This window comes from Myxocyprinus asiaticus, chromosome 9, assembly GCF_019703515.2.
Source record: "Myxocyprinus asiaticus isolate MX2 ecotype Aquarium Trade chromosome 9, UBuf_Myxa_2, whole genome shotgun sequence".
Taxonomy (NCBI): Eukaryota; Metazoa; Chordata; class Actinopteri; order Cypriniformes; family Catostomidae; genus Myxocyprinus; species Myxocyprinus asiaticus.
Window position 1 is genome coordinate 10,893,021 of NC_059352.1, and position 27,492 is coordinate 10,920,512.

Genomic DNA, 27,492 nt, shown 5'->3' on the forward strand with positions numbered 1-27,492 from the left:
ACACTTGACTGAATTTATGTTTCTCGTGATCTTTAAAACTTTTTTGATATAAAGGCATATGCTTAAATGTTACAAAAAATTACTTTTGTTGACCAATATAAATTTTGCTTATGTATGAATTTCTTTTCAAAATTAAAAGGTAACACTTTATTTTAGGGGTCAGAAATTAGACAGTAATTAATGAATAATAATTGGACTTGTAAGGGAATAGTTACAGACTTATAAGGTATTTATTTGGCTTTTGTTCACTGATTTCTTACCCATACCTTATAGCATATTTACATTTATTTTTTCCTAAAAATGAACTTATTAGGTGCAAACAAAAGATACCAATAGCTAGTAAGGTGCAAAATGCATCCGTTATAGGTTCTTATTACACTGTGTGAATGTGCAGCATATAAGTATAAAATAAATATTGAAGGCAGAGACTTTTTTTGCTTAATGTAAATAGCAACAAAAAGCATCTTCTTCTTTGCACTAAGTGCAAGTAGTGTTAGATGATATTTCCACCCCTGATTAAATACTACCATACAGTATAAGGGCATCAACATGTTTACTGTGTTTATTTAGAGTCTAACAGACACCCTACACCAACCCCTAAACCTAACCCTAACCTTCCCTGCTTTGTTGAAATACTATATGCATTATACATGTATTTTATACTTATTCGCTGCACTTTCACACAGAGTACTGACTGAGAACCTATAAAGGATGTCAATTGCATCATACTAGCTACTGATATGTTTTGTTTTTAGCTAATGAATTCATTGTTATGACAAAAACAAATGTAAAGGGGCTATAAAGCAAGAATAATAAATCAGCCAGTAAAGGCTTAATAAATCATTTATAATGCCAAACAAGTCCATAACTAGTCACTTACAAGTATAATTATTAGTCATGAATTACTGTCTAATTTCTGATCCCTAAAATAAAGTGTTACCAATTAAAATTTTATTTATTTATTTTTTGTAATGAATGAGTTGGATAGGATAGTGAGGAAAAGCAGCCAAAAAGTCCCCAGCAGACATAGGAACTTTTTCAATACAGTTTAAAAAGCATACCAAGTTATAATAATGAATGATTAGGTGTGTCCAAACTTTTGACTTCTGTATACCATGGTACTGTATTCATTATGCTGGTGTACAAACTTTGGCACACATAAACTTTCAAAACATTATAAGAAGGATACATACTTCAAAAGTCTAACTAGGGCTGGGCTGGTACAATAATTTAGTTTTACCAACCAGGCTTAGTGACAGTAGGGTTAGTCTCCATTCAAGGGCCGTGTAATACTTTACATATTGCAAAAAAAAAAAAAACAAAAGAAAAAAAGAAAGAGCTGACTGAGTTCTGAGAAAGATATTAACAGTTTTGTCTGAGTCACTTAATAGGAAGTAAACTCGTTATCCACAAGCAGAACTCTTTCTTTCAGGGGTAAAAAGAAGTTCATAACAGCCGAGCAACGGTAGCCTATACTGCTTGAGAACATTAAGACACCCACTACACCGCTGTGGGAGGCATTTAGAAGTACATTTAAATATGAAGATGCTCAGTAAAACCTTGACTAATGAGACATTAAAATGCGTTATCAATGACTTTACACCTAATTATATGAGTAGAATTCACACTCTGATCAGTAAAAGATGCTTTTTAACCACTCAATGATGATATAAAGTAACATAAATGCAGTAGAAAATGTGCAATTTGTCTTTTTTGCATTCTGAATTCATGATGCTAATGCACTAATATGCATCCAATTGCATTATTATTATACATTATGCACCGATTACATACTGTTATTGTAATTTATGATGACACTGATACTACTGCAAAGACTGGTGTATAAAAGAGTGTTAAGGGGAAAAATACAGACAAAAGAATAATGATAGGCATACCTTACTATGGGCAGACGTTTTAATTTCTTTCACTGCAGAAGGCACATGAGTGAAGCAGCATATAAACCAAAAGACTGGAAGAGTAGATTTGATTCCATTTTTAGACTAATTAAACAAAACAAATTGCATGACATGTTCTTGGAAAATGTCTCTACGCTAACAATCGTACAGATGTAGGTGAATTTGCACCAGCTCGCTTATAACTGCACGCTGGTGTGTTCATGTTGATTGATCTTAACTGACTGAACTCAGTGAATGGGAATTAGTTGCCGGCCTCAAGGTAGGTGGAGCTCCAGGTCACACCTATCAATAACGTGGACCAATTGCAGTTAAAAGGTGTTTAGCAGCCAGTAAATATTTTGCTAAGAGTTCGCCCAGGCGAGCTGTTACGAACCACTGAAACGAAAGCAAATCCACCTTATTTTTGGCCAGATTTTGATCTAAATGCCGTCATACCCTTTCATTCTTCGATTTCGTACGAAGTATATCAGGGCCTTAAGGTTCTTCAGAAAAGTCAGAAAAGGCTGCAAAGTAAGCCAAACTTTAGTCAATGAGACTGCAATAATTATTATTAGAGATGCACCGTTACAACATTTGTGTGCCAATACCATTATCCGATTATTTACAACATCATATACCAATACTTTGTTAGTTCTGCTTTTTATGCTTCCTAGTTTTCAATCACTGATAATTAATTACACAATGTCGAAATAAATTTAAATAATAACTTTTTTATTCTCTGTCTGTTTGCCATGTTTCAGAGTTATGGGTCTTAATAAAACACTGAAAATGGCCCGATGTCCCATAGTGCAGATGATTGCTTTTATTGGCCAATACCGATGTTTGGCCGATACATTGGTGCATCTATAATTGTTGTACAATAGTTATTTAACTAATAACTAAAAACACTAGATATAAAAGAGGGCTATGATAGTTTTGAATTTTTTATTTAATATGTCTGTTTTTATTTTTATTTTATTTTTTAACTTTCAGTTTAGTTTAGTTTTCGTTAGTTTATTCTCTGTGATTTTTAGTAAAAATAGTTCTGTTATCTTATTCAGTAAATATAGCTTAGTTTTAGTATTTTAGGTCTGCCAAACTCTGTGGTTCCCAACCCTGTTTCTGGAGGCCCCCCAGCACTGCACATTTTGTATATCTCCCTTTTCTGACACACTCAGTTCAGGTCTTGGAGTCTCCAATAATGAGCTGATGAGTTGAAAAAGGTGTGTTTGATTAGGGAGCTATCCAAAATGTGTAGTGTTGGGGGGCCTCCAGGAACAGGATTGGGAACCACTGCGCTAACTGATGAAATGTCATGTAATTTCGTTACATTTCTCAGGTCATCTAATGTCATTGAGCGCGTTTACATGCACGTTCTTACACGATTATGCTTAATAAGCTGACAACGTGTGCGATCATGTAAACGCAATAAACCACATTCCTTTATCGGCGTAAAGGCCATAAATGGCTTATAAATAACCTGATAGACAGGGGTAGATTTTTGCCCATTACGCCGATTTCGCATGCCATGTAAACACCTTACCTGGTGTTCTTACTTATCCAATGTGCACACGTGTTGAGCGCATGTTTCTTCACGGTTTGACATCACAAGTAAATAATAAGGTGATTATTGGTGTGCATGTAAACAGGTTCAATGTCATCTTGTGTAATTTTCATGTTTAATGAAGGTGGGTTGTAAATTTCACATTTAAGCATATAATATACTTTAAATTATTTATACTCAGCAGTGTAATTCATTTGTGGACAGTGGATTTTAATTTTGCTTAGTTTTGGAGTCATGAAAATGTATATTAGTTTAGTTTCAGTTTTTCCAATTATGTTAACGATAATAACACTGCTTTGTATTATCTCAAATTGTTCCTTCTTGTGGGTAAGTGGGGCATGGGACCAGGGCAGAGTCAATGGAAGGTGGGGCCCTGAGAGGCTCGAGGGTCAGAACCGTGGAAGGTGGGGCTGTGTGAGACTTGAGGGGTGGAAGCATGGAAAGCGGAGCTGTGAGAGACTTGAAGGGCAACACCAGGGAACTTGGTACCCAGCGAGTAGCTGAAGACTTGAAGGGCCAGGGTGGAGCCGGAGGCAGGGAGGACCAAGGCGGCGCTGGAGGCTCAGAGGAGCAAGGGGGACAGGAAGACTGAGGAGGAGCCGGGGGGGCTGAGGACCAAGGCGGAGCCGTAGGGATGGAGGTCCCCGGTGGAGCTGACGGATCAGAGGGACGAGGCGCAGCCAGAGGATTGGAGAGCCAAGGCGGAGCCAGGTGACCGACAGACCAAGGAGGAGCTGGAGGGACGAGGGACCCCGGTAAAGCCAACAGGCTGAAGGACTGCAGTGGAGCTGAGGGAATGTAGAGCCGAGGTGATGTCGAGGGATCGACAGGCCAAGGCAGAGTCCAGGGCTCGGAGGGTCCAGGCGGGGTCAGAGGGTCGAAAGTTCCCCTTGCCTGATCATGAGGAAGCATCCATAGGGTGGGTAAAAGGGTGGGAACCATCTCCAGGTCCAACTGCTCAGATGTGGCCATGACATGGCATGGAGCAGACTCAGGCATGGCTGTGACATGGCATGGAGCAGGCTGAGGCGTTGCTGTGATATGGCATGGAGCAGGCTGAGGCATTGCTGTGACATGGCATGGAGCAGGCTGAGGCGTTGCTGTGACATGGCATGGAGCAGGCTGAGGCGTTGCTATGACATGGCATGGAGTAGGCTCAGGATCCGGGGCAGAAGATGGCACTAGCTCAGTGACCATGACGAGGAACTCTGGATTGCCAGCCATGACTTGGAACACTGGCTCGGCGGCCACGACGTGGAACTCCGGCTCGGCGGCCACGACATGGGACTCCGGCTCGGCGGCCACAAGGTGGGAATCCAGCACGGCGGCCATGACGTGGGACTCCGGCTCGTCAACCATGACGTGGGACTCCGGCTCGGCATCTGCCTCCCTCACAGTGAATGTAGAACCAGGAATCTTCAGGGCAAGGTCGATATACTGAACCAGACTGAGGGAACTGCAACCGCCAGGCATCAAAGAGGAAATTGGCTCACTTAATTCGAAACGGAAACAGTCTTTGAGGGCAACCTCATTAAAGTCCACCCGGCAGGCCAGAGCGCAGAAGTCCTCCACATAATTCTCCAGGGGACGATTCCCCTGACATAGGCGTAGGAGTTGGATTACTGGGTTCATGGTTAGGTCAGGTATTCTGTAATGATGCGCTGGTGCTGGCAATGACAAAGACGATGACAAAGTGAGAAACCCAAGTGCAGTTTATTTCCAAACGTGATAACCAGAAACCCTAACTATAAACGTGAACAAAACATAAACATGAACAACTTGACTTGACTTGACCTGGAAACAACGTTACATTACCATAAACATGGACTTGAGCATTACAACGTTACACCAAACACAATACCTGACAAAGGACAATGGAAAACATGAGGGCTTAAATATGTGGACAAGGGGTAAAACAATGACAAGGGAACCAATGAACAGACAGAACTGATAACAAGATAACAAGACAATATCCCAATGAAAACAAGACACATGAACATGAAGAGAAACAGGAATCACATGACTAGGGAATACATGACATGAAACAAGAACTAGATTTTCTAAATAAAAGACATGAACAAACACATCAAACATTACACAACAATTGTGCACCATTTTCATCACACTCTTTAGTGCACTAGATTCACTTTTGAGTAGGTTTTGGGAGTGCTTGCCAGGAACATCAACACACTGTGGCATAATATCCATAGTGGCTTTTTCCACTGTTTGCAGAGCACAGAATTAGATCCTTTAAGACCTCTCCTTGCCTCTTCTGAGTACTGTGAGTCTTTAGCTTATTGTGTGCATACAGTGATATACTGTATGTGTGTATTCACCAAAAGATCCATCTCTCCACAAACATTCCTCTCATCCTCTAGAATAATTTTGTTTATTCTCATGCCATCCCTTAAGTTTACTTAAGAATTAAGCACAGAACTCCATCCAAGAGCTTTTGTGATGCGAGGCTTGTTTGAGTGGTTCCTTGCAATCCATCCTAGTTTTTTGATTACGCTCAGCAATGGATAAGAACAGGCATTGACCCTTCTCATTCTAATGAGAGCAATGCACTCAACACTGAGTATCTGGCAGAACGATGAACGTTTTGTCCAGTTTAATACAATATGATGTTATAATAACATATTTAAGTGGCACACTAAATGAAAACTAATGAAAGTTATCCATTTAAAACTTTAGGAGTCTTGTGAAATGAAGTTCCATCAATAGATGCACTTTGAAGTTAATATTGTTATGATCTGCCTGTGAAGCACGGTGAAAAATTGTTAGAAATGTTCTGTGCTCTTTGATTTATCCACAAAAGTCTTAGGAACCTTATTTGTGTCATTCTTTGCAGTTTTTCAGATGTCTGTGACCATTGCGCCACATCTCAGGCGGAGCGTGCATCAGGTTTAAAAGAACTTCGACTTTTAATAAAAGCATCTCAAGACACCTACAGTTCTGTGAAAAAGTATTTGCCCCCTTCCTGATTTCTTTTATTTTTGTGTATTTTTCATACCAAAATTTTTAGATCTTCAAAATATATATGACATAAAACAAAGGCAACCTGAGTAAACACAAAATACAGTTTTCAAATATATATATATATATATATATATATATATATATATATATATATATATATATATATTGAAGCAAAAAGTTATCCAACACCTATATCACCCATGTGAAAAACTTACTGCCCCCTTAAACTTAATAGCTGGTTGTGCTACCTTTAGCAGCACCAACTGCAACCAAACGCTTCCGATAACTGGAGATCAGTCATTCACAGCTCTGTGGTGGAATTTTGGTCCACTCTTCTTTGCAGAACTGCTTTAATTCAGCCACATTGGAGGGTTTCGAGCATGAACTGCTTGTTTAAGGTGCTGCCAGCATTTCAATCGGATTTAAGTCAAGACTTTGATTAGGTTGCTCCAAAAATTTAATTTAGCTTCTTTTGAGCCATTCAGAGGTGGATTTACTCCTATGCTTTGGATCATTGTCTTGCTGCATAATCCAGTTGCGCTTGAGCTTCATCTCGCGTCTGATGACCAGACGTTCTCTGGTAGAGAGCAGAATTAATGTTTCCCTCAATTATTGCAAGTCGCCATGGCCCTGAAGCAGCAAAGCATCCTCACACTACCACCATCATGCTTGACCATAGGAATGATGTTTTTTTTTTTTTGTGGTATTCTGTGTTTAATTTACGCCAGATGGAACGGGACCCATGTCTTCCAGACAGTTCCACTTTCGACTCATCAGTCCACAGAACATTCTCCCAAAACGTTTGAGGATCATCAAGGTGTGTTTTGGCGAAATTCAGACAAGCCTTAATGTTCTTCTGGGTTAGCAGTGGTTTTCGCCTCGCCACTCTTCCACGGATAGCATTTTTGGCCAGTGTCTTTCTGATAGTGGAGTCATGAACAGTGACCTTTATTGATGCGAGAGAGGCCAAGTTTTTTGTGGCTCTTTGGAGTCCCAGAGCCTTTGAAATAGCTTTCTAACCCTTCCCAGACTGATGTATTTCAGTCACTTTTTTCCTCATCATTTCTGGAATTTCTTTCGACCTTGGCATAGTGTGTAACTGGATGAGACCTTTTAGCCAATTTCATGCTGCTGAAAAAGTTCTATTTAGGTGTTGATTTGATTGGACATGGCTGGCAGTAATCAGGCCTGGGTGTGTCTAGTCCAGCTGAACCCCATTATGAATGCAGTTTCATAGATTTGGGGATTTAGTAACTAAGGGGGCAAATAATTTTTCACACAGACCCAGTTTGTATTGGATAACATTTTTGCTTCAATAAATAACACTATCATATAAAAACTGTATTTTGTGTTTACTCAGATTGCCTTTGTTTCATGATAGATTTTGTTTGAATTTTTGAAACAATTTAGTATGAGATATATACAAAAATATAAGAAATCAGTGCTTTTTCACAGCACTGTATGTTCTTTTCTATTTGTTACGCTGTGACTAGCTCTTTTGCCGCAAGAGCACATTTGGTCTGAACGGCCTCTTAATGCCTTTTGAGTTTAATAATGAATTTATTTACTGTTAAGGATTCAGTCATAACAATACCCACCCCTCATTGACTCTTCTTCAAATTGTTTTCTCTTACAGTTGAAAGGGTGAAAATGTCTAAAATCTACAACGTCATTGAACTTTACCAATTAATTGGCCATGGAGAACTCTAAACTAAGTGACAAACTGTATGGTTCAGCTAAACTAAGTGACATATTTTATTCTTGCAAAAAGTTGTCCTATTTTAGCTGAACTTCAGGAAAAAATGTGGGGTGAGGAAAGTTAGAAAAAAGAGAGACTTTTTGAGAAAATTTAATTTGTTTACCGATGCAGGCATTAAAGAGGTAAGAGGTTGACCATTAATGCAGTATACTGTGACAGTCTGTGCCAGAAGAGCTTGTGGATCTCGTTTTGAAGTGTCAGTTTTGCTGCAGCTTGAAAAAAAAATGTCCATGTCGGTATTTGTTTTACAGGTCCTTTGTCAACATATAAAGCTACAATTCCCCTAGAGTATTTTTTTTACAGTCTGCTTCCTCCAAACAGAGTGGATTATTAAAATATAAATGTGTACATATTTGAAATAATATGTCTGCATTTTGTGTTGTTGAACTATACAGCTTTAACACCCATTTATATCATCATGCTAAAACATAATGTTTAATGGTTATACTTTCAAAACAGTGATATATAATTTTAAATGTTTATTAGTGGCCTTCAAAATTTAAAAAATAGCTCCCCCAAAATGTTTCTCATTTACTCACCCTCATCCCATCCCAGATGTGTATGACTTACTTCTGCTGAACACAAACAAAGATTTTTAACCCTTATGTGGTGTTCGGGTCAAATGAACCCATTTCAAATTTTTGCTAAAAGAAAAATGATACAAGGATAACATTTTTCAAACTGAAACTCCATGGCCTTGGCTTGTTTTCTGTGAAGAACATGTAAAAGAAAAAAAAATCATTGAGTACACATGCTACAATGCCCCCATACATTCAAGTCCTTCATACGATGTTCGGGTCAATTTGACCCGCATACACACACACAGACACACACACACACACACACACACACACACTCACTCACTCACTCACTAGATAGGTACATTTCCTGAAGAAAATGTGAGTGGTTCTTGCCGTGGCATAATTTCTCACCACAATGTCCTACCAACTGCCCCAAGTTGAAAAAGGCCACCCACATGACAGTAGGATGTTCTGGTCCAGAGATATTGGTGTTGTTCCATGGTTGCTAGGGTAACCACATCTGGTTGCTAGGCAGTTACCAGGGTGATACTTATCAAGGCTCCTTGCTATCCTGAGTGAAATAAGTCAACCCGGAAATCTCTACGATTTTCTGGTGCAGAGATACACTAACGGTCAAAAGTTTTGAAACACTTACTCATTCTTTATTATAATTTTTTCTTCACATTTTAGAATAATAGTGAAGTCATGAAAACTATGGAATAACATAAATGGAACTATGGGAATTATGTTGTGACTAAACAAAATCTTCAAAGTAGTCACCCTTTGCCTAGAATTTGCAGACATGTACTCTTGACATTTTCTCAACCAACTTCTTGAGGTATCACCCTGGGATGATTTTTAAACAGTATTGAAGGAGTTCCCATCTATGTTGGGCATATATTGGCTGCTTTTCTTTATTATTTGGACCAAGTCATCAATTTCAAAAACTTTTTCTTTTTTTTATCAAATTTTAGTTTTATAATGAAATAAATTAATATGGTGGCACAATTATATTTTTGTCTACAAGACTAATTTCAAACATTTAAGCATACGCCTTCAGATCAAAAGATTTTTAAGATCATGAGAAACATTTCAGTCAAGTGTTTCAAAACTTTTGACCGGTAGTGTATAGATTTAACCACGTCTCCAGTGGTTAAATCTATAACTTCAGAAGTGATAGGATAGGTGTGGGTGAGAAACAGATCAATATTTAAGTCATTTTTTACTATAAATTCTCCTCCCTGCCCAGTAGGTGATGAAATGCACACACCAAAAACAAAAGAAGAAGAATGTGGAAGTGAAAGTGGATATTTATAGTAAAAAGGGACTTAAATATTGATGTGTTTCTCATCCACACCTAATATATCGCTTCTGAAGATATGGATCTATCAACTGGAGTCGTATGAATTACTTTTGTACTGCCTTTATGTGCTTTTTGGACCTTCAAAGTTCTGGCCAGCATTCCCTTGCATTGAATGGACCTACAGAGCTGAGATACTCTTCTAAAAATCTTTGTTTGTGTACAGCATTTACATTACATTTACATTTATAATTATTCATATGGCAGACGCTTTTATCCAAAGCGACGTACAAATGAGGAATAATACATCATAAGCGATTCATATTAAGGAGACAGTAGTACGAAAAGTGCTGCATCACAAAGTTTCAATTGCATCAGAATAGTAGTATCTAAAGCAGAACTTTCCCTTAAAGTTCCTTACTGTCAACACATCTTGCTTTATTTTTTTAAGTCAAAGTTCAAAGCAAGTGAATGACCTTTCTTGACTTATATTTCCTAAGTTTTTCTTTACTCTTCTGGCCCTGTTCTCTATTTCCCTCATTCTTGATTCTTTTTTCATTACAGTTTCTATTGGTCTGAGGAATGATTATTTTGTGAGAGGGGCTGGTCTACCTGGACGCTTCAAAGCAGAGAAGGTGGAGTTTCACTGGGGCAGCACCAATGGCTCGGCTGGCTCTGAACACAGTATCAATGGCAAGAAGTTTCCAGTAGAGGTGAGAAAGGCACTCATTTTCACATTGTTGAGTTTCTTCAATGGAGTTCAAGGATTCCACCTTGGCTTGAAAAGGTTGACTGCGGTGCGCTAATCTGCACTTAATAAAGAACCTCTCAATGCTTGGATCAATGAATTTTATTGACATACAGGGCGGTTGCTGCATTTCACCCAAGAGGAATGATATTTGGCTTCCTTTTTGCCTCAGGGTTTAATCTTTTACAATTATTTGTTGATCCCTGTGTTGTCCTCCACCAACTCAGCTTGGTGTGGAAATTGGCTGAATTGCCTCTCATGTTTTAATATTATTTCATTCAAACTAGGGTTGTTTAACAACAGAATAATTTAATGGGAATTTAATTTGAGAAAACAGGAACCCTGTGCCAGTGCTACTTGCTCTCCATTTTGTCACCTAGCTTAAAAAATGTCTTAATGTCTTTGCATAGCAAAATTTCGAAATGATGGCGTGGGAGGATGTAAAGCGTGTGTGAAACACACAAACAAATACTTGTCAAGCAGCATCTTTTTTTATGCTGCACTTTATGCTCTTTAAACGTTATAAAATGATTTCCTCGTCCATTGCGAATATTCAGTGTAGCTATATACGAAACACTGCCAAAACAGAGGTCACTGCCAAACCAAGCAACTTCCTATCAGTCAACGTTGCAAATTCATGTGTCAAAGTTCGCCAAGCTTAATGAATGTTCAAATGTTATCAGAAATTATTGAGCACAATATACCTGTTGACCCTAAAGTGCTTCTGTTAAACGATGACTCCGACATCAACCTCTCTAAGAAACAGAAAGTAATTTGACTTGCTGGCTTAACAGCAGCCAAAAAATTGCCAGCACAACATTGGCTATCTCCACACACCCTTGATATCTGAAAATGGCTAGCACAATTTCAGGATATTGTACTATTGGAGCTCTCTACCGCACATATAAACAAAGCAAAATCATCCACCCTAGCGACATGGAGTGCAGCAGCAAAAACAATTTCTAGATATATTAATCATGATAAATAGGAATTATGCATTACTAGGCAAGGTTTCTGTTTTCCTCAGTTTTTTTTTTTATAAATTTTTTTATGACTGCTGTGTGTATGTGTATCTATGTTAATATGATTACTGTTAAGATTAGCTTGTGCATTTTTGAGCATTGCAGTGTTTCTTTTTTTTTTTTTACTTGTCCTCAATATGTTCCTTTAAAACTTTAAAATATAAAATTTTAAAATGTAATTGTTCAGTGTTCATTTTGTATAATAGCATATAACTTTTTCAGTAAAAAAACAGTTGATCACAAAAAAAGTTCACCATGCTTGAACCCCACACAAAATTCACGTAGGGAAATTCTTCGCCACTTGAAGTCCATTAGGCGAAATTCCTAATTACGCAGATTCCCATTGAAATTACTGTATTTCATCCACGGAATTTCGCTGTTCAAGATAAATGTTCACACTGAAAGCATTTTTGCACTCGTTTGTGCTGTTTTTCAATTGTTTTTCTATGTAAACATGGGCGTAAAATAACTTTTTAAAAAACATCTTGAGACACCTGCATTCTGTTTTATTTCTGGCTCTGCATTTAGCTTTTTAAGCACAACAATGCAATTGGTCTGAACGGCCTTATATTCAACAATGATAAAATGTAACCCCTCGATCTTCTAAGACCTTATGAAACTGCTTGGCAAGTTAATTTTTCTTTCCTGATTTGACATATTTTCATATTGAAACATGAAGTTTGGGTAAGTTGTGTCTTAAGTTATGTCACAGCCATGAACCATGATTTGCTACTTGCTGGTTGGTTTCAGGGGTTGCATTCTCATTCTAGAGAATCTGTGTAGTACAACATGAGCCACCAATATTATTGGTCTGTTTTCCTGGAAGCGAAATACTGTAAACTTTAAATTTGTATGTCTGAATAAGATAAAACTCTTAGGAGTACACTAGCATATAGATGACACAAAACTAATTTCATGTGTGCCTGTGTAGTTCCATTCACATCCCATGTATGGTTCAACATCTATTCTGTTTTTGACCTCCTTACAGTTTAAAAGTGGCTTATTGCCAGCCATATAATGAATAGCATTAGCTCTTAGTTGCAGACCTTCACTATTTGGCCTTGATAACATTGTTTGTCATTCAAGTTTAAGAGCTATGCTAGATAAAATCAGGTACAAAAAAAAGAAAGAGTACATTGGAATCAGTTTTCATTTCGAGATTCCTGAGAAAATGCATGGCCAGAGAACCCAGTCTCAATGCACCACTGCATTGTTATGCAATCGCACATTATACACTTGAATATGTTAAGTCACATATGCTGTTTGTAGGCCATTGTGCACATGGTTTCTGTCCTATTTTGATTCTTGAACTAAACATGTCTGTGCTGTTCTTTAATCATGGTCACTGTAAACTCTGTATTGGCTCTTAAAGGAAGCTAATTGGCTAATGATGTTTAGTGATAAATTAGTCATTTATTTCCTGCAGTGAAGACACAACAATTGACACCATTAAAATATGTGATTTAAAAGAGACCTGAAGGAGACTGATTCATTTTCATTAACAAGGCTTTAACTTTGTTCTTTACTCTCTTTATTAGAGGATTAATTCATTCTCCACTCCTTAAGACATTGTCTAGTCTTAATTATATTTGCGGGGTAGGTTTTCTGTCTAGGTTTTGCCTGGTTGCCCTGGGGTCTTCAGGTGTGTTTGTTGCCTTGCCAGAGGCATACGGCTCTCCGTTACAGAGATGGTGCTTTATATCATTTCAAATTTTGAACCGGGTCAGGATGGACTTAGAGTAAAAACAACCACAAGTACAATGTATTTAGCCAAAATGCCCCCAAAAATCGCATTTATCCAAACTTGTTCATTAGAAGATGCCTTCTTGGCTTTGTAATGTATTAGCAATATTTTCTCTCTATCAATATGATGTCTATAGACCAACAATGTAGAGGATAGGAAGAAGGGATCATCATTTGTATTCATCAGTCTCAGTTTATTCAGAATTAGTTGGCACAGAGGTGAGGGGACTTGGGCTGGATCCTCTTAGGACACCTCTCTGGCAGCACTTTCTCATTAGACGGATCGACTTTGGTCCATAAATCCCATTCTACACGAAAAATACAATTGAGGTGTATCTGCACAACGATTTAAAACCCAAACACATTGAAGCCACAGACGGGAAGAGGTTCATCCAATTATCCCTCAACTTGCTAGGATGACCTCTGGCTCAAATCTAGTTCAGTAAATTAAACTTTTATTTGTCTTTTATTCGTGGTACTTGCTAAAGCAAGCATCACTATTGCTATCACTTTTGCTCATTAGAGTTAAGGATATTAACAAATCCCTTAACCCTATATATTACATATCTGCACTTGACTCCCACACCACTGTGCTATGACCATGAATGATCCTTTAAATGAATGCCCTTGCAAACGCATTTTTTTTAACACCTAAAACATACATCGCGGCGTCGACTTATAGACATGCATGCACAACTCACATTTTCCTCAAAATCTAGTTACATATACAGTTTATACATACATAGTATACATATAATAGAGAGAGGTCAGGAAACTGGATGGCTGCACCTTTTATCAAGCTTGTTTGAAATTTTAATCTTTGTGTTTTAACCTCCTGAGGCCCGAGCATGACTCCTGTGTGCATTTTTTCTTTTCCCTTTTTGATTTGTAACTAATAGCACATAATAAACATGCAAAAATAAATATATATTTCAAATATATATAAGAGCAAATAGTTTTCCTAAAATTTATGTCAGAATATGTGAACAGTGGGACTAATTTGTGAAATTTTAAATAATACCAAGCTATGGTAAGTCCCATTTTTTTTTTTTTTTTTTTATCAAATTGTTTATATTGTTTCCATGAGTGTTGGTTATTCATGTTTTTGAGACGTTACAGACATTACAGCTGATTTTCTATAAAGCTGCTTTGGAACTGTGTATTGGCAAAAGCACAAATAAAAAACTATACAAATAACAATTATTTGACTTGATTTGATTTTTATGTTACAATGTTTTTTTCTACTTTGGTAACAAAATCTCAATGTTCTCTCTTTGCACTGTCAAACAAACAAGTGATGGCCAGTGCTGAAGTATTTTACCTAACAGAAATTAGCATAATTCTGATACAAGTAATGGCCATCATGGTCCAATCACTGCCAACCATGTTCAGATAAAATCATACGTTAGAAATTCTGAATCTATGTACTGATTACTATTGTCCCATGTCTGCCAACCATGTTGAGTGGTTCAGACATCATCCTGGGCAGCTATTTTCTATGGATAACAGTGGCATGAAAGTACTGTTCCTATCTACTTGAATGGGGAAAGACCGAAATCTCCAAAACGGTTGTTCAAGATTAAGATCAAAGAACATGTTTCATATCAGCAGTAAAATCTGACGACAACCATATTATAAATTGTGCTTCTTTAGCTCAGATCGAATTCTCGATTTGACTGACTGGCGATGTCTGTATCTGAAATGTGTTTGGCTCTTTTAACACTAAGGCGGGACTTCCTTTTTTACATCTGCCATATTAGGCATTCCAATTTCTCCCATTAATTTTAAACCAAGTGCTCTGTCTCGGGCTAAATAATCTCTGATGTCACTAAGGCGCAGACTCTTGGATGAATAGCTGTTTAGGCTATTTAGAGCATTAGGCTATTTACAGTATGTCACATTATTGAAGTTAAATTGGTTGCAAACAACAATTCGCATTGACTTTAAGGATGGTCTAACAGAGTGAGAGAGAAGAGTTTCTGTGTTGTGTTTCTTGCATGTACCATTTAATGACCAAAGAAGTGTGCGAAACAAAAGTCTACAATGTAAAATGGTGAGATGGACCAACTCTGGCAAGCAGATAATATCAGAACATGAGACACTGCCAGAGAACAAGCTAAAAAGGAACATACCTGTTGAAGAGAGACTTTTTTCCCTGCATTTCAATGATCCCTTTCACCAATTTCTCAGCTGCTGCGGGCTTTCACGTGCCATTCATCCTACTTTCTTTTCTACGCTTTTCTTTGGCTCTTTCTCTCTCTCTCTCTCTCTTTCTTTCTCTTTGTGCGAGTGTCACTGTTTCTTCTGTAATAGTAGATTTAGCATTTATTTGACACATGACACTTTGTGCATTTGTTCATAGACAATGTTTAAGGCAACGGAGACATGTTGTTTATTGCGCCACGCTGAGGGGATTTAGTTCTGAGGTTTGCTTTCTTCCTAAATCCATCCTCAGAGAGAGCATATAATCATGATGAGAGAAGAGTGATGAGAGAAGTCGGATGTGACAGACATGCAGTTATTGTTTGTTGTGTGTGAATATGATGAGACGAATATCAATCCATGGGGATTTGACAGCATACTGTACCAATTCCAATACCACAATGCATTATGTTTACCAAACAGGAAATTCAAAGCTGAACATTAGTGTGAGTTGTTTCATATACTGTCATATAAAAATGCTGTTCATAAACCCTGTTCTCATCTCTTTGCCCATAGATGCAGATTTATTTCTACAATTCTGATGACTTTGACAGTCTAAGCACCGCGATAAAGGAGAGACGGATCATTGCCGCAATGGCTGTCTTCTTTCAGGTGAAGATCTTTGTGGATTTTTGAATGTTATATTTACCAGCTTGTGAAGTAGTGCTTTATACTGTAGGTAATATTACCTTTTCACAGAGAGTGTTTGTACCACTCAAAAAAGAACAGAAGTCTACAGGGCAAGACAATGCAGTTGAATAAACCCTAAATTACAACCTGTTACAAAAGTATAACCACATGACTTAAGCATTGTACAAATTAACATTAGTTTTGTGTGATAATATCACTGGCTAACCTTGTCTGTACGGGTTCTATCCAATCTTTAATGAACCCTATAAACCTGGCAATTTGGGTATGATATGCACAAGGATACCAGAAAGGGATATGTCTTGATTTGTAAGTAGTAGCACCTAATAAATATTAAAAAAAAATTAAAAAAATTTAAAAAATAAAAAATTCTGTGCCAGATGGGCTGGTTTGAGTATTTTTATAGCTGCTGATCTCCTGGGATTTTTACGCACAGCAGTCTCTAGAATTTACTCTGAATGGTGCCAAAAACAAAAATACATCCAGTGAGCGGCAGTTCTGCAGATGGAAACGCCTTGTTGATGAGAGAGGTCAACAGAGAATGGCCAGACTGGTTCGAACTGACAAAGTCTACGGTAACTCAGATAACCGCTCTGTACAATTGTAGTGAGAAGAATATCATCTCAGAATGCTATTCTGAGATGCGGGTTGGCACTGTTTTGGCGGCACGAGGGGGGACCTACATAATATTAGGCAGGTGGTTTTAATGTTGTGGCTGATCTGTGTATATTAAAATAGTTAGAAATATGAGATAATTTGCTTGTCATTGTTTACTAATCAATTTAACTGATCTGTTAAACATTATTTAATGAAAATCCAAACACTTCCAAATGTTATTAAATCTGTTATTGAGGCAATAAACTGTTTTTCTAGGCTGTTCTTGTTATTTTATGTTGTTGATGATGTCTGTAGCAATCACACAACAAAATTTTACAACCCACCCCTTAAACAAACTTTATAACAGTAGCTCAAATATTTTGAATATTTCAGAAGCCAATATTAAATTTAGGTAATAAATAATCATTAGTAAACCTTTATAAACATTTACAATGGATGATTAGTTATCTCATATTTCAAACTATTTGAATATACATTTACTAATGACCTGATAAGCATTATAACGTGTTGGTTAATTATTTATTAATGAAAGTTATTGTAAAGTGTTACCCCTTGTTGTACAGAAGAATTATTGTAGGTGCTCTATCAAATATATGAGCTTCACATTTCTGCTTTTAAACCCTCCGGAAAGCCTTACCCCATGAACTTCCATTCTAAGGGGCTGTTCAGACCAAACATATTCTTACTTAAAAAAACTAGACGCAGTGCAACGAATGGAACAGAACGCAGGTGTTTTTAAAAGTTTTTTTTTTTTAACTTAAGTTGGTCTTAAAAAGTCTTAAAAAGCACAATGCTCATGTACAAAACGCTGAAAAAACAGCGAGATGCGTTGCAATGGCCAAAGACTTCTGTCTAGCGCATGTTTACATACAAAAAATATTTGAAAACAGGGTAAAGGGATGCAAAAACATATTCTGTGTGAAAGGCCACTAAGTTTTTACTGTAAAACTGATATCACAGAGTAGAAAGGTTTCTGTGATGTTGTATACATTTGTGCTCCTATGTTTATTTTTACTTCTCTTTCTTTTCCAACTGTGACAAATGGTCTTAACAGGGTGAAAACTGTGCAATTTCATGGTTTTCTTAATAAGTAAGAAGCAGAATAGGAAGATTTGTGGTGCATACCCTTAGTATTCAAGGGTATTATATGAATATAAAAGCAAAACAGGCTTAACAGGTCAATATCATGATCCGTGGAAATAATATAAGATATTTGCCATGCAGTACCCTATTTGTTCTCCTTTCATTCTCAACATTCACACGCAGCCTCATACATTTCAACACACCTTTATTAATGTGACAGGCCTTATTCTTCATGCTGAAAGTGGAACACAGGTGTGTCCTATGTTTATCCATTGTCAACCGAGGAAAGAATAACCTACGTCGGTGGACTTAAACACTTCCGCCCACATGTCAGCATTATGGCTTACCGCTATTAGTATTTATAGGAATGGTGTCATATGGAGTGTGACATGTCCATTCCTAGGGGTTTTGTATAGTTAATCGATGTGGAGCTCCTGTATTGGAGGTTCCCATGGGCACTTTTATTGCCACCTCTCTCAACCAAATGAATCCTCTGAGAGCCCAAGTGAGTATACTTCATCTCTGACCTGAATGAGGTTCTCCATCAACCTGGATAAAAGGCGCTTATGTCAGCGCGCTCCAGTTTTTAATGTTGCATAAGCGGGGAAGATGAGAAATTTATGTTTGATAATAGCACTATTTAAGTGCAACCCATATTTTTGTGCTTAAATAGGCAGGGAAAAAAACAGCATAATCTCTAATTTCATGCTGTGTTTCTCGGATTTTTCTAGGTGGGGAAGAAAGACAATTTGGCAGCTGAGCCCATCATCACAGGTCTCAAACGGGTAGTCCATCATGGTAAATGTAACCACATTTTAACATCTTTTATTAGAGTGTTTTTAGCACCATTTTCCACTATATAGGACTCCTTAATTTTTCATATGTGGTTCTTTGGACATTAAAACATACTTGATTGCTACATTATTTGGTCCTCAGATCAACTTTTTGGTTCTAGGTGTTGTATGTTAACAGAGGAGAAGTGAAGCTCCCCTTTGTTCTTTTAAGTACAGGTACAAAGATGGTTTTCTAAAGAACGATAGAGCTCAAATGAATGTTCCTGATTCAATACAAGTTAAGCTCAAATGACAGCATTTGTGGCATTGTGTTGATTACCACAAAAAAATTCAACTCATCCCTTACAATGGAAGTGAATGGGGCTCGTCCATAAATGTTAAAATACACACTGTTTCAAAAGTATAGCCAAAAGACGTAAACATTATTACGTGTTATAAAGCCGTTAACAGTGTTTACCAAAGCTATGTTATCATGACAACGAAGTTGTAATATTAGATATAACTTTACATAGATAAGGTTAGTAAGTGACACTCAAAAGATGTTAACACGTAAAATGTTTGTGGCTATACTTTTGAAACATTGAGAATTTTAATGTTTATGGACTGGCTCCATTCACTTCCATTGTAAGTGCCTTACTGTAACCGCCATTTTTGCTTTTTTTTTTAATAAACAAGGGAGGAGTCTAAATTATTTTTGTGGTTAACAACATTATGCAGCAAATGCTTTCAATTGATCTTTACTTGTATTGAATCCAGAACATTCCTTTAAAATGGTTCTCTTGTGGCATCATGAGAACTTCAAGGGGTCATATCTTGAGAAATAGACATTTCCTTAATGTTTTGAGATAAAAGAGTTCATTGTACTGTGAAAACATACAGCAAGTCTCGGAATTCAAAGCGTCCTCCCCATTTCCGAAAAAAGATAATTTATTTAATCTAAGGTGCAAAAACAGCTCTCTCTGTAATCTTTGGATATCTGTCATCAGAGATCCAAATTCATGAACAATAAGGAGGAAATAGGATTGATCCAATTATTCCTAAACACCAGAAGTAACAATAATATTAAAACGTGGGAAAGTTAACCAGACTTAATGTTGTTTCTGGCTGTGTATTGTATCTACCACTCTGCATATCCAATACTAACCATTTGTACAGCATATTTAACAACAATTATGAATGTTCTGATGCATAAAAACATAACATTATAAGAGGACCACATGGAAAGAAACACAATAAAATTACAAAAAAGTGTATCCAACCCCTGAAAAAAAAAAAGGTTCTTTAATGGCATTTTTTAGTTTTTGTTAACCTTCTCAGTTTGTGAATGTAACATCCAACAAATGTATGTTTGACCTTATAGGATTTCATTTACATGACTGTTCTGTGTCATCTGTTGAACAGAGAAGGAGACAAGCCTTGGTCCGTTTATACTGAGAGATCTACTGCCATCATCCTTGGATAGTTACTACCGTTACACTGGTTCCCTCACGACGCCACCTTGCAGTAAGGTAGTCGAGTGGATCATCTTCAGTCAGCCTGTTTACCTGTCCTACCACCAGGTTAGCATACAAACACGCCCACATAATCATGCATACATGCACATCAACATTCATATGATCATGTATGAACATCACCTACAGCTGTGTGCACTATGCTTGAAATTGGCATGTTCATTCCACTGTTTCAGATTCATACCATCTGCACACATGCACACTCGCACACACACACACACACACACACACACACACACACAAGTGATGTGACTCATCTGTTGTGTGCTCAAATGTTCCTGGAAATGAGGCAGTGCAGAAGATTTACCAAACAGATTTATATAATCATTTTTCTTTACACTATTTCTTTATGTCAGATTCCAAAAGTACTAGTTATCCAGCTTTTCTACTGTACTTTGAATGGTTTGGTATTGCTGTTTTCTTTTTTGGTGTTTTTAAAAAACAGTTAGCAAAACAACATTGTTTTATCGTATCGACAAATAATATTGGTTATTGGCCATGCCAGAAATAATTAGCAGCCATTTTCTAAAATGTATACATGTCAAACAAACAGGAATTTTTTGATAGTGCTAAAAAAAATCAACCTACAAATGGATTATTTTAGTTGGATTATTTTACTCATCATTTACTCACCCTCATGCCTTCCTAGATGTGTATGATTTACTTTATTCTGCAGATCATAAACAAAGATTTATAGAAGAATATCTCAGCTCATTCAATGAAAATGAAAAGTGGCCAAAAATCTGAAGGTCCAAAAAAGCAGATAAAAGCAGCACAAAAGTAATCCATAAGACCCCAGTGTTTAAATCCATATCTTCCAAAGCAACATGATAGGAGTTAGTGAGAAACAGATTAATATTTAAGTCCTTTTTTACTATAAATCTCCACTTTCACTTTCAGATGTAACACTGAAACTAAACAGGCGCCACATGTGACTTTCAGATTTGAAAGTGAAAGTGGAGATTTATAGTAGACAAGGACTTAAATATTGATCTGTTTCTTACCCACACCTATCATACCGCTTTTGAAGATGTGGATTTATCCACTGGAGTCATATGGATTACATTTATGCTACTTTTATCTGCTTTTTGGACCTTCTGATTTCTGGCCACCATTTACTTGCATTGAAAAGACCTAAAGAGCTGAGATTTTGTTTTAAAAATCTTAATTTGTGTTTAGCAGAAGAAAGAAAGTCATATGCATCTGGGATGGCATGAGGATGAGTAAATGATGAGAGAATTTTCATTTTTGGTTGAACTATCCTTTTAATAACATATGTCAAAACAGCAATACAATCTGAAAACAATGATTTATTCTACATTTTGCATCTTCAGTTTTAATAAAGCTGTTCTTCGTGTCTCAATTGCTGTAGTTGGAGGCCTTCTACTCCATCTTCACCACAGAGCAGCAGGATCATGTGAAGTCCGTGGATTACCTTAGGAATAACCATCGGCCCACTCAAGACCTCGACAGTAGGAAGATATTCAAATCAGCTGTGATAGACGCATGGCTTCCCGACATCATGACAGACAATATGGCCAGTGCTGCAGACACAGAAACCAACAGAGGTATGACTGCTTTCATCCTAAATATTTATGTAACAAAACCGTACTAAAATAGAGAGCAGAAAGTTTAAAGCTTCATACATTTTATTAAAGGAATCATATAATAAAAAATATATTTAACTTGATCTTATGAAATAAAGGTTTGGTGTACCATGTAAATAAAGCTCTGTTCCAAAACCTAGTGAGCTGCCTACCTAGACAACATTTTAAAGGATTAGTACACTCAAAAGTTAAAATTATGTTATCATTTACTCACCCTCATGTTGTTCTGAACCCGTATTACTTTTTTTTCCTCTTGTAACACAAAAGTTACTATTCACTTTCATTGCATCTTTTTTCTATACAATGAAATTAAATGATGACTGAGCTTAAAATTTGGCCAAGCATCTCTTTTTCATGTTTGGAATGAGAATGTATTTTTTGAGTGAACTATTCCTTTATAAATGCACTATCAGTGTATTTACCACAGTGAATGTGGTAAAAGTCCCGTAGGTACAACGGTAGTTCAGTTTTTCTTCCTTGACGTCTTGTTTGGGCTTCTTCTCATTCATCTCATGCATAATGTGCAAAGCTGGTTGTTTTGGGGATATTCATTGCTCTTGAGACAGAACCGAATAAATACGATTTATTAATGCAGTGACTACACTAGCACAGCTCTCTGAGCCGAGCACAGTAACTAGGGGAATGTGTACTCTGTGCGTTAATGATAGCGTTGTTTTCCTCCCCAGCTGAGGGCATTGATTGCTATTGGTCGTGGTGAAGTCGGGAGTGATGCAACACAGCCGAAAGGCAGAATAATCATCATTAATATTCTCTCTAAAAATAAACCCGTACTGATGAACACAGTGTGGCCAAATAGCAATTCTGGCATTTTTTGAAGCAAGCAAAATGAGCTGTGAAAACACTGCAATAATAGTTTTTTATATATATATATATATATATATAATTTTTTTCCTCTGTTTCCGTTTCTTTTATTTCTTTCACCATCCTGACATTTCCTTATATTACAGTGTTCTCAATATCTTCCCATATCTTTTGTTGTTGACAGCACAAAAGCTGTGTATACAATCAAACTCTACAGTATTTTGGCACAACTTCATCAAGCTAGCCAAATTAGGCAGATGCCAACACAGACAGGTTGCCCTCATCCTCTTAAACCATGAACAAAACTATGCAATTATTGGCTTTATACTGTAAATATAATAAATAAATAAAACATTATAGAACAGTTAGTTCCGGTTTTCTAATCTGACTAGTCAAGTTGCATTCCAAGAGTGCTGATATTTAGTTTAACAGCATTGTGACGCAGTTTGTATCACTTTGCTTGTTTATGTTTGTGACATTCCTGACAGGGTTTCAATCTGTGCGTTGCTCAGCGACACACAACAGTTGATCCTGCTTTGACTTTGTTTAAAACTATTCTCATCAGTAGAGCAAAAATAGACAAAGCAACTTGCCATGTTGTGTCTAAAATGTAAGTTTATGATATTAACCGAATCACAGCTGGGCAGATATTCAGTACAACAGCACTATTGCATGCACAAAGTGTGATATTGCTTCTATACAACAGTTCTAAAGACAAGTTAAAGGAATAGTTCACCAAAAACAAAAAAATTAAATTCTGTCATAATTTACTCACCTTCATGTTGGTCCAAACCCTTATAACTTTCTTTTTTATGTAAAACACAAAAAGAGATGTTCACGGAAGAACTCATTTTGAGAACGTTGTTTCTAGTGCTAAACGATGCAAGTTCTCATGTGAATATGCATGGAACTGTGAACAAGCTTCACTCATAGCTCATGAACGTACAACGGATTTCAAGATTTTAACTGAAAACTTAAACTTAAATTAACTTAAATTGTGGGTTATTTCTCACCAAAACCAGCGACACACAACGGTTGATACTGCTTTGGCTACGTTTTTTCATTGGTGGAGCAAAAATAGACAAAACAAATGGGATAGTAAACTAAAAAATAAAAATTCTGTCATAATTTACTCACCCTCATGTCGTTCCAAATCTTTGAGCTAGCTTCTGTCATAGTGCACATGAACGTGCAACAGACATCAATATTTTTGCTGAAATAACTTAAATTCTGGGTTGTTTCTCACCAATACCTATTATATGCTTTCAGAAGACATGGAATATGACACATGAGTTGCTCGTACTTCTTTTATGATACTTTTGGGTCCTTTTAAGCTTTAAAGTGAGCCACTATCCACTGCCATTGTATTGAAAAGATGGACCAGTATATTCATTAAAATAACTCATTTTGTGTTCCACATAAGAAAGAAAGTCATACGATTTTGAAATGGCATGAGTGAGTCCATTTTGACAGAATTTGAATTTTTGGGTGAAGTATTCCTTTTAGTAATTGTGTAACAAAAGTTTTAACTTTTGCTCATGTGATTTTTTTGTACTTGAAATTCATTATTATTAAGCAAATTTTTCTTTAATTGGTTGTGTCGGGTTTGTTGGGCTGCCACTTATTGGCTTAGCCAGAATCAAGGCTCTGGGTGTGCCACGAGAAAACAGGGTGTGCAAGAACTGAAGCACAATAAAGTGTCATGTATGTAACGTTGACAAACATTGCATTCATTTATTTTTAGCTTTAAATTCTATTTTATCCATGTGTTATTTTATAATGACTTAAATGAATGCCACTTTTATCAATGGATTAGATAGGCCTGTTAATGGATCCAAATAATAGGCTTAAAATTTAGTGATGAAATCTGAAATTCGGTCACGATTCTATTTGATTATTTTAGAACAATTAATAATTATTTTCCCAAATATGCTTAAGACACAAATGTAAATGGATGGACAATTTGCACGATTTGGGAATATAGGCTATAATAGCCTGCAATACAAAAATACAACAGATTGAACATTCGCTGGATCAAAAAAAAAAATTATGAATAAGAATTAAATGTGTGATCATTGTGCGGAACGCAAGAACGCACCACAGTACAAAGATTCAAAATCATTACTTAACATTTTTTGCATATAGGTAGTAGGTAAAGGGAGCTTTTATGTTTGGTTTATGTGTGACTGCAAGTAAAAACAGAAAAATAATACTGATGTTACATTAATTATGGAGTTAATATGAATAAAGGATAGCATGTCTGACTTGATGCAAACTAACAAACAGACAGTTAATAGACCATTGATCATAATAAACACTACATATCATCTAACGGGAACATTTACTGTAGCTACTGACACAATAATTAAAAGAATAAATGAGATCTGTCATGAACACAGGCCAATAAGTCTAACCTTTAAATCAACGTAATATGCCCATAACGCATAAAGAACAAATAATAATCATGAGTATTGGTGAGCAGTAGCTTTGCAAGTGTGTGTTCCAAATATTCCAAAATATACGTAGGCCTACTATAGTGGTGCTGAAAAGAACAAATAATTTATTTAGCTAAAATGGACATAACAGTTATGAAAAATGACACAGAAAACCAAACTAGGTAGCAAACACTTCACCACTGGATGTCCAAAGTGCAATCTGGGTGTTGAAGCAAAATCAGTTGTGAACCATGGTATATAATATACAGTGGTGGCCAAAAATATTGGCACCCTTGGTAAATATGAGCAAAGAAAAAAGTAAAAAAAAATTGAAAGAGGGAAAATATCTCATTATTAAATAAATATTTTTCTCCAAAACATGTTGGCCACAATTATTGGCACCCCTAGAAATTCTTATGAGTAAAATATATCAGAAGTATATTCCCATTCATATTTTACATTTTTTTAGTGCACCTGGGTGACTAGGAACATGAAACTGTTTCACAGGGGCATAAATATGAGATAATACACAGGCCAAATTCCCTTAATCATCAATCACAGTGCGTTAGACTAAAGAATATAGTTCTAATGTGTGGCAAAAGGTTGTTGAGCTTCACAAAATGGGAAGTATATTGGCTATAAGAAAATAGCCAAAGCATTGAAAATGGCCATTTCCACCATCAGGGCAATAATGAACAAGTTCCAATCAACTGGAGATGTCACAAATCGGCCTGGAAGAGGACATGTGTCTATATTGTCTCCACGCACAGTGAGGAAGATGGTTCAATTGGCCAAAGAATCTCCAAGGATCACAGCTGGAGAATTGCAGAAATTAGTTGGGTCTCGGGGTCAAAAAGTAAAAAAAATATCAGACATCACCTACATCACCACAAGTTGTTTGGGAGGGTTTCAAGAAAAAAAGCCTCTGCTCTCATCCAGCAACAAACTCAAGTGTCTTCAGTTTGCCAGACACTACTGGAACTTCAATTGGGATCGGGTTCTATGGTCAGATGAAACAAAAAAATAGCTTTTTGGCAGCAAACACCAGAGATGGGTTAGGTGCACACAGAGATGAAGAAGTACCCAATGCCCATGGTTAAATGTGGTGCTGGATCTTTAATGTTGTGGGGCTGTTTTATTGCCAGAGGTCCTGGATGTCTTGTTCGGATACATGGCATCATAGACTCTATCAAATACCAACAGATACAAAATCAAAACCTGGCTGCCTCTGCCAGAAAGCTTATAATGGGCCCTGGTTGGATCTTCCAGCGGGATAATGATCCAAAACAAACATCAAAATCAACACAAATATGGTTCACTGACAACAAAATCAAAGTTCTACCATGGCCATCCCAGTCTCCTGACCTGAACCCCATAGAAAATTTGTGGGGTGAACCAAAGAGGAGTGTCCACCTGCATGGGCCTCGGAATTTGAAGGATCTGGAGAGATTCTGTTTGGAGGAATGGTCTCAGATCCCTTGCCAGGTGTTCTCCAACCTCATTAGGCATTATAAGAGAAGACTCAGAGCTGTTATCTTGTAAATCTGCCAATAATCATGGCCAATGCGTTTTGGAGAAAAATATTTATTTAATAATCAGATATTTCCCCTGTTTCAATTGTTTTACTTCAATTATAGGTTAGATTTTTTAAATTTTTTTAATGAAAGATCAAAAGGATAAACAATGCAGATTTTTTTTACAGCCTTATTTGCTCATATTTACCAAGGGTGCCAATATTTTTGGCCACAACTGTATAAGCCTATTTAGCACACAGCACTGCTGTCTCTCTGTACCCAGTGCTGACATCTTAGTTTGTTGACTACATAACCCAAAGAACTGCCTTGAGAATAGAGTCAATTTGAATCATCAGCATGTGTGTTATCTCTGTCGGACAGTAATGGTGGCAGTCATTAGCATGCTGATGATTGAACTGATGAAAATAATGGGCTCTCGCTGAGTCACCCCTGCTAACGGAGCTCTCGAGGCCAGTTTCCACAGCAGATGCCCTTTTTCAATTCACCCCCTCATCCTCGTTTCACATCTTGTGTTTCTCTGGATCTGCCTCTCGCTTCACAGACATGTTTATCACAAGCTTGTTGACAGGTCGCTAATGCTGATACACACATAAATAGCACAGGCTTTTGGTATAATAACCTTATCAAGTGCCACTTATGCGGTCCGCCCAGCTTGATAAAAACACATCCCACCAAATGATGTGTGTGATAAGTGACGTCAATCGAG

General features: G+C 37.0%; 1 protein-coding gene across 1 annotated transcript in view; it reads left to right on the top strand.

Moving 5' to 3' along the window:
• ca16b (carbonic anhydrase XVI b) overlaps positions 1-27,492 on the top strand; it is a 145,183-nt gene that overhangs the window by 80,229 nt on the left and 37,462 nt on the right. The window contains exons 4-8 of the mRNA XM_051705888.1: positions 10,583-10,731; positions 16,250-16,345; positions 18,814-18,880; positions 20,278-20,435; positions 21,760-21,955. Of these exons, the coding sequence (XP_051561848.1) occupies positions 10,583-10,731; positions 16,250-16,345; positions 18,814-18,880; positions 20,278-20,435; positions 21,760-21,955 (666 nt within the window). The remainder of the gene's footprint in view (positions 1-10,582; positions 10,732-16,249; positions 16,346-18,813; positions 18,881-20,277; positions 20,436-21,759; positions 21,956-27,492) is intronic.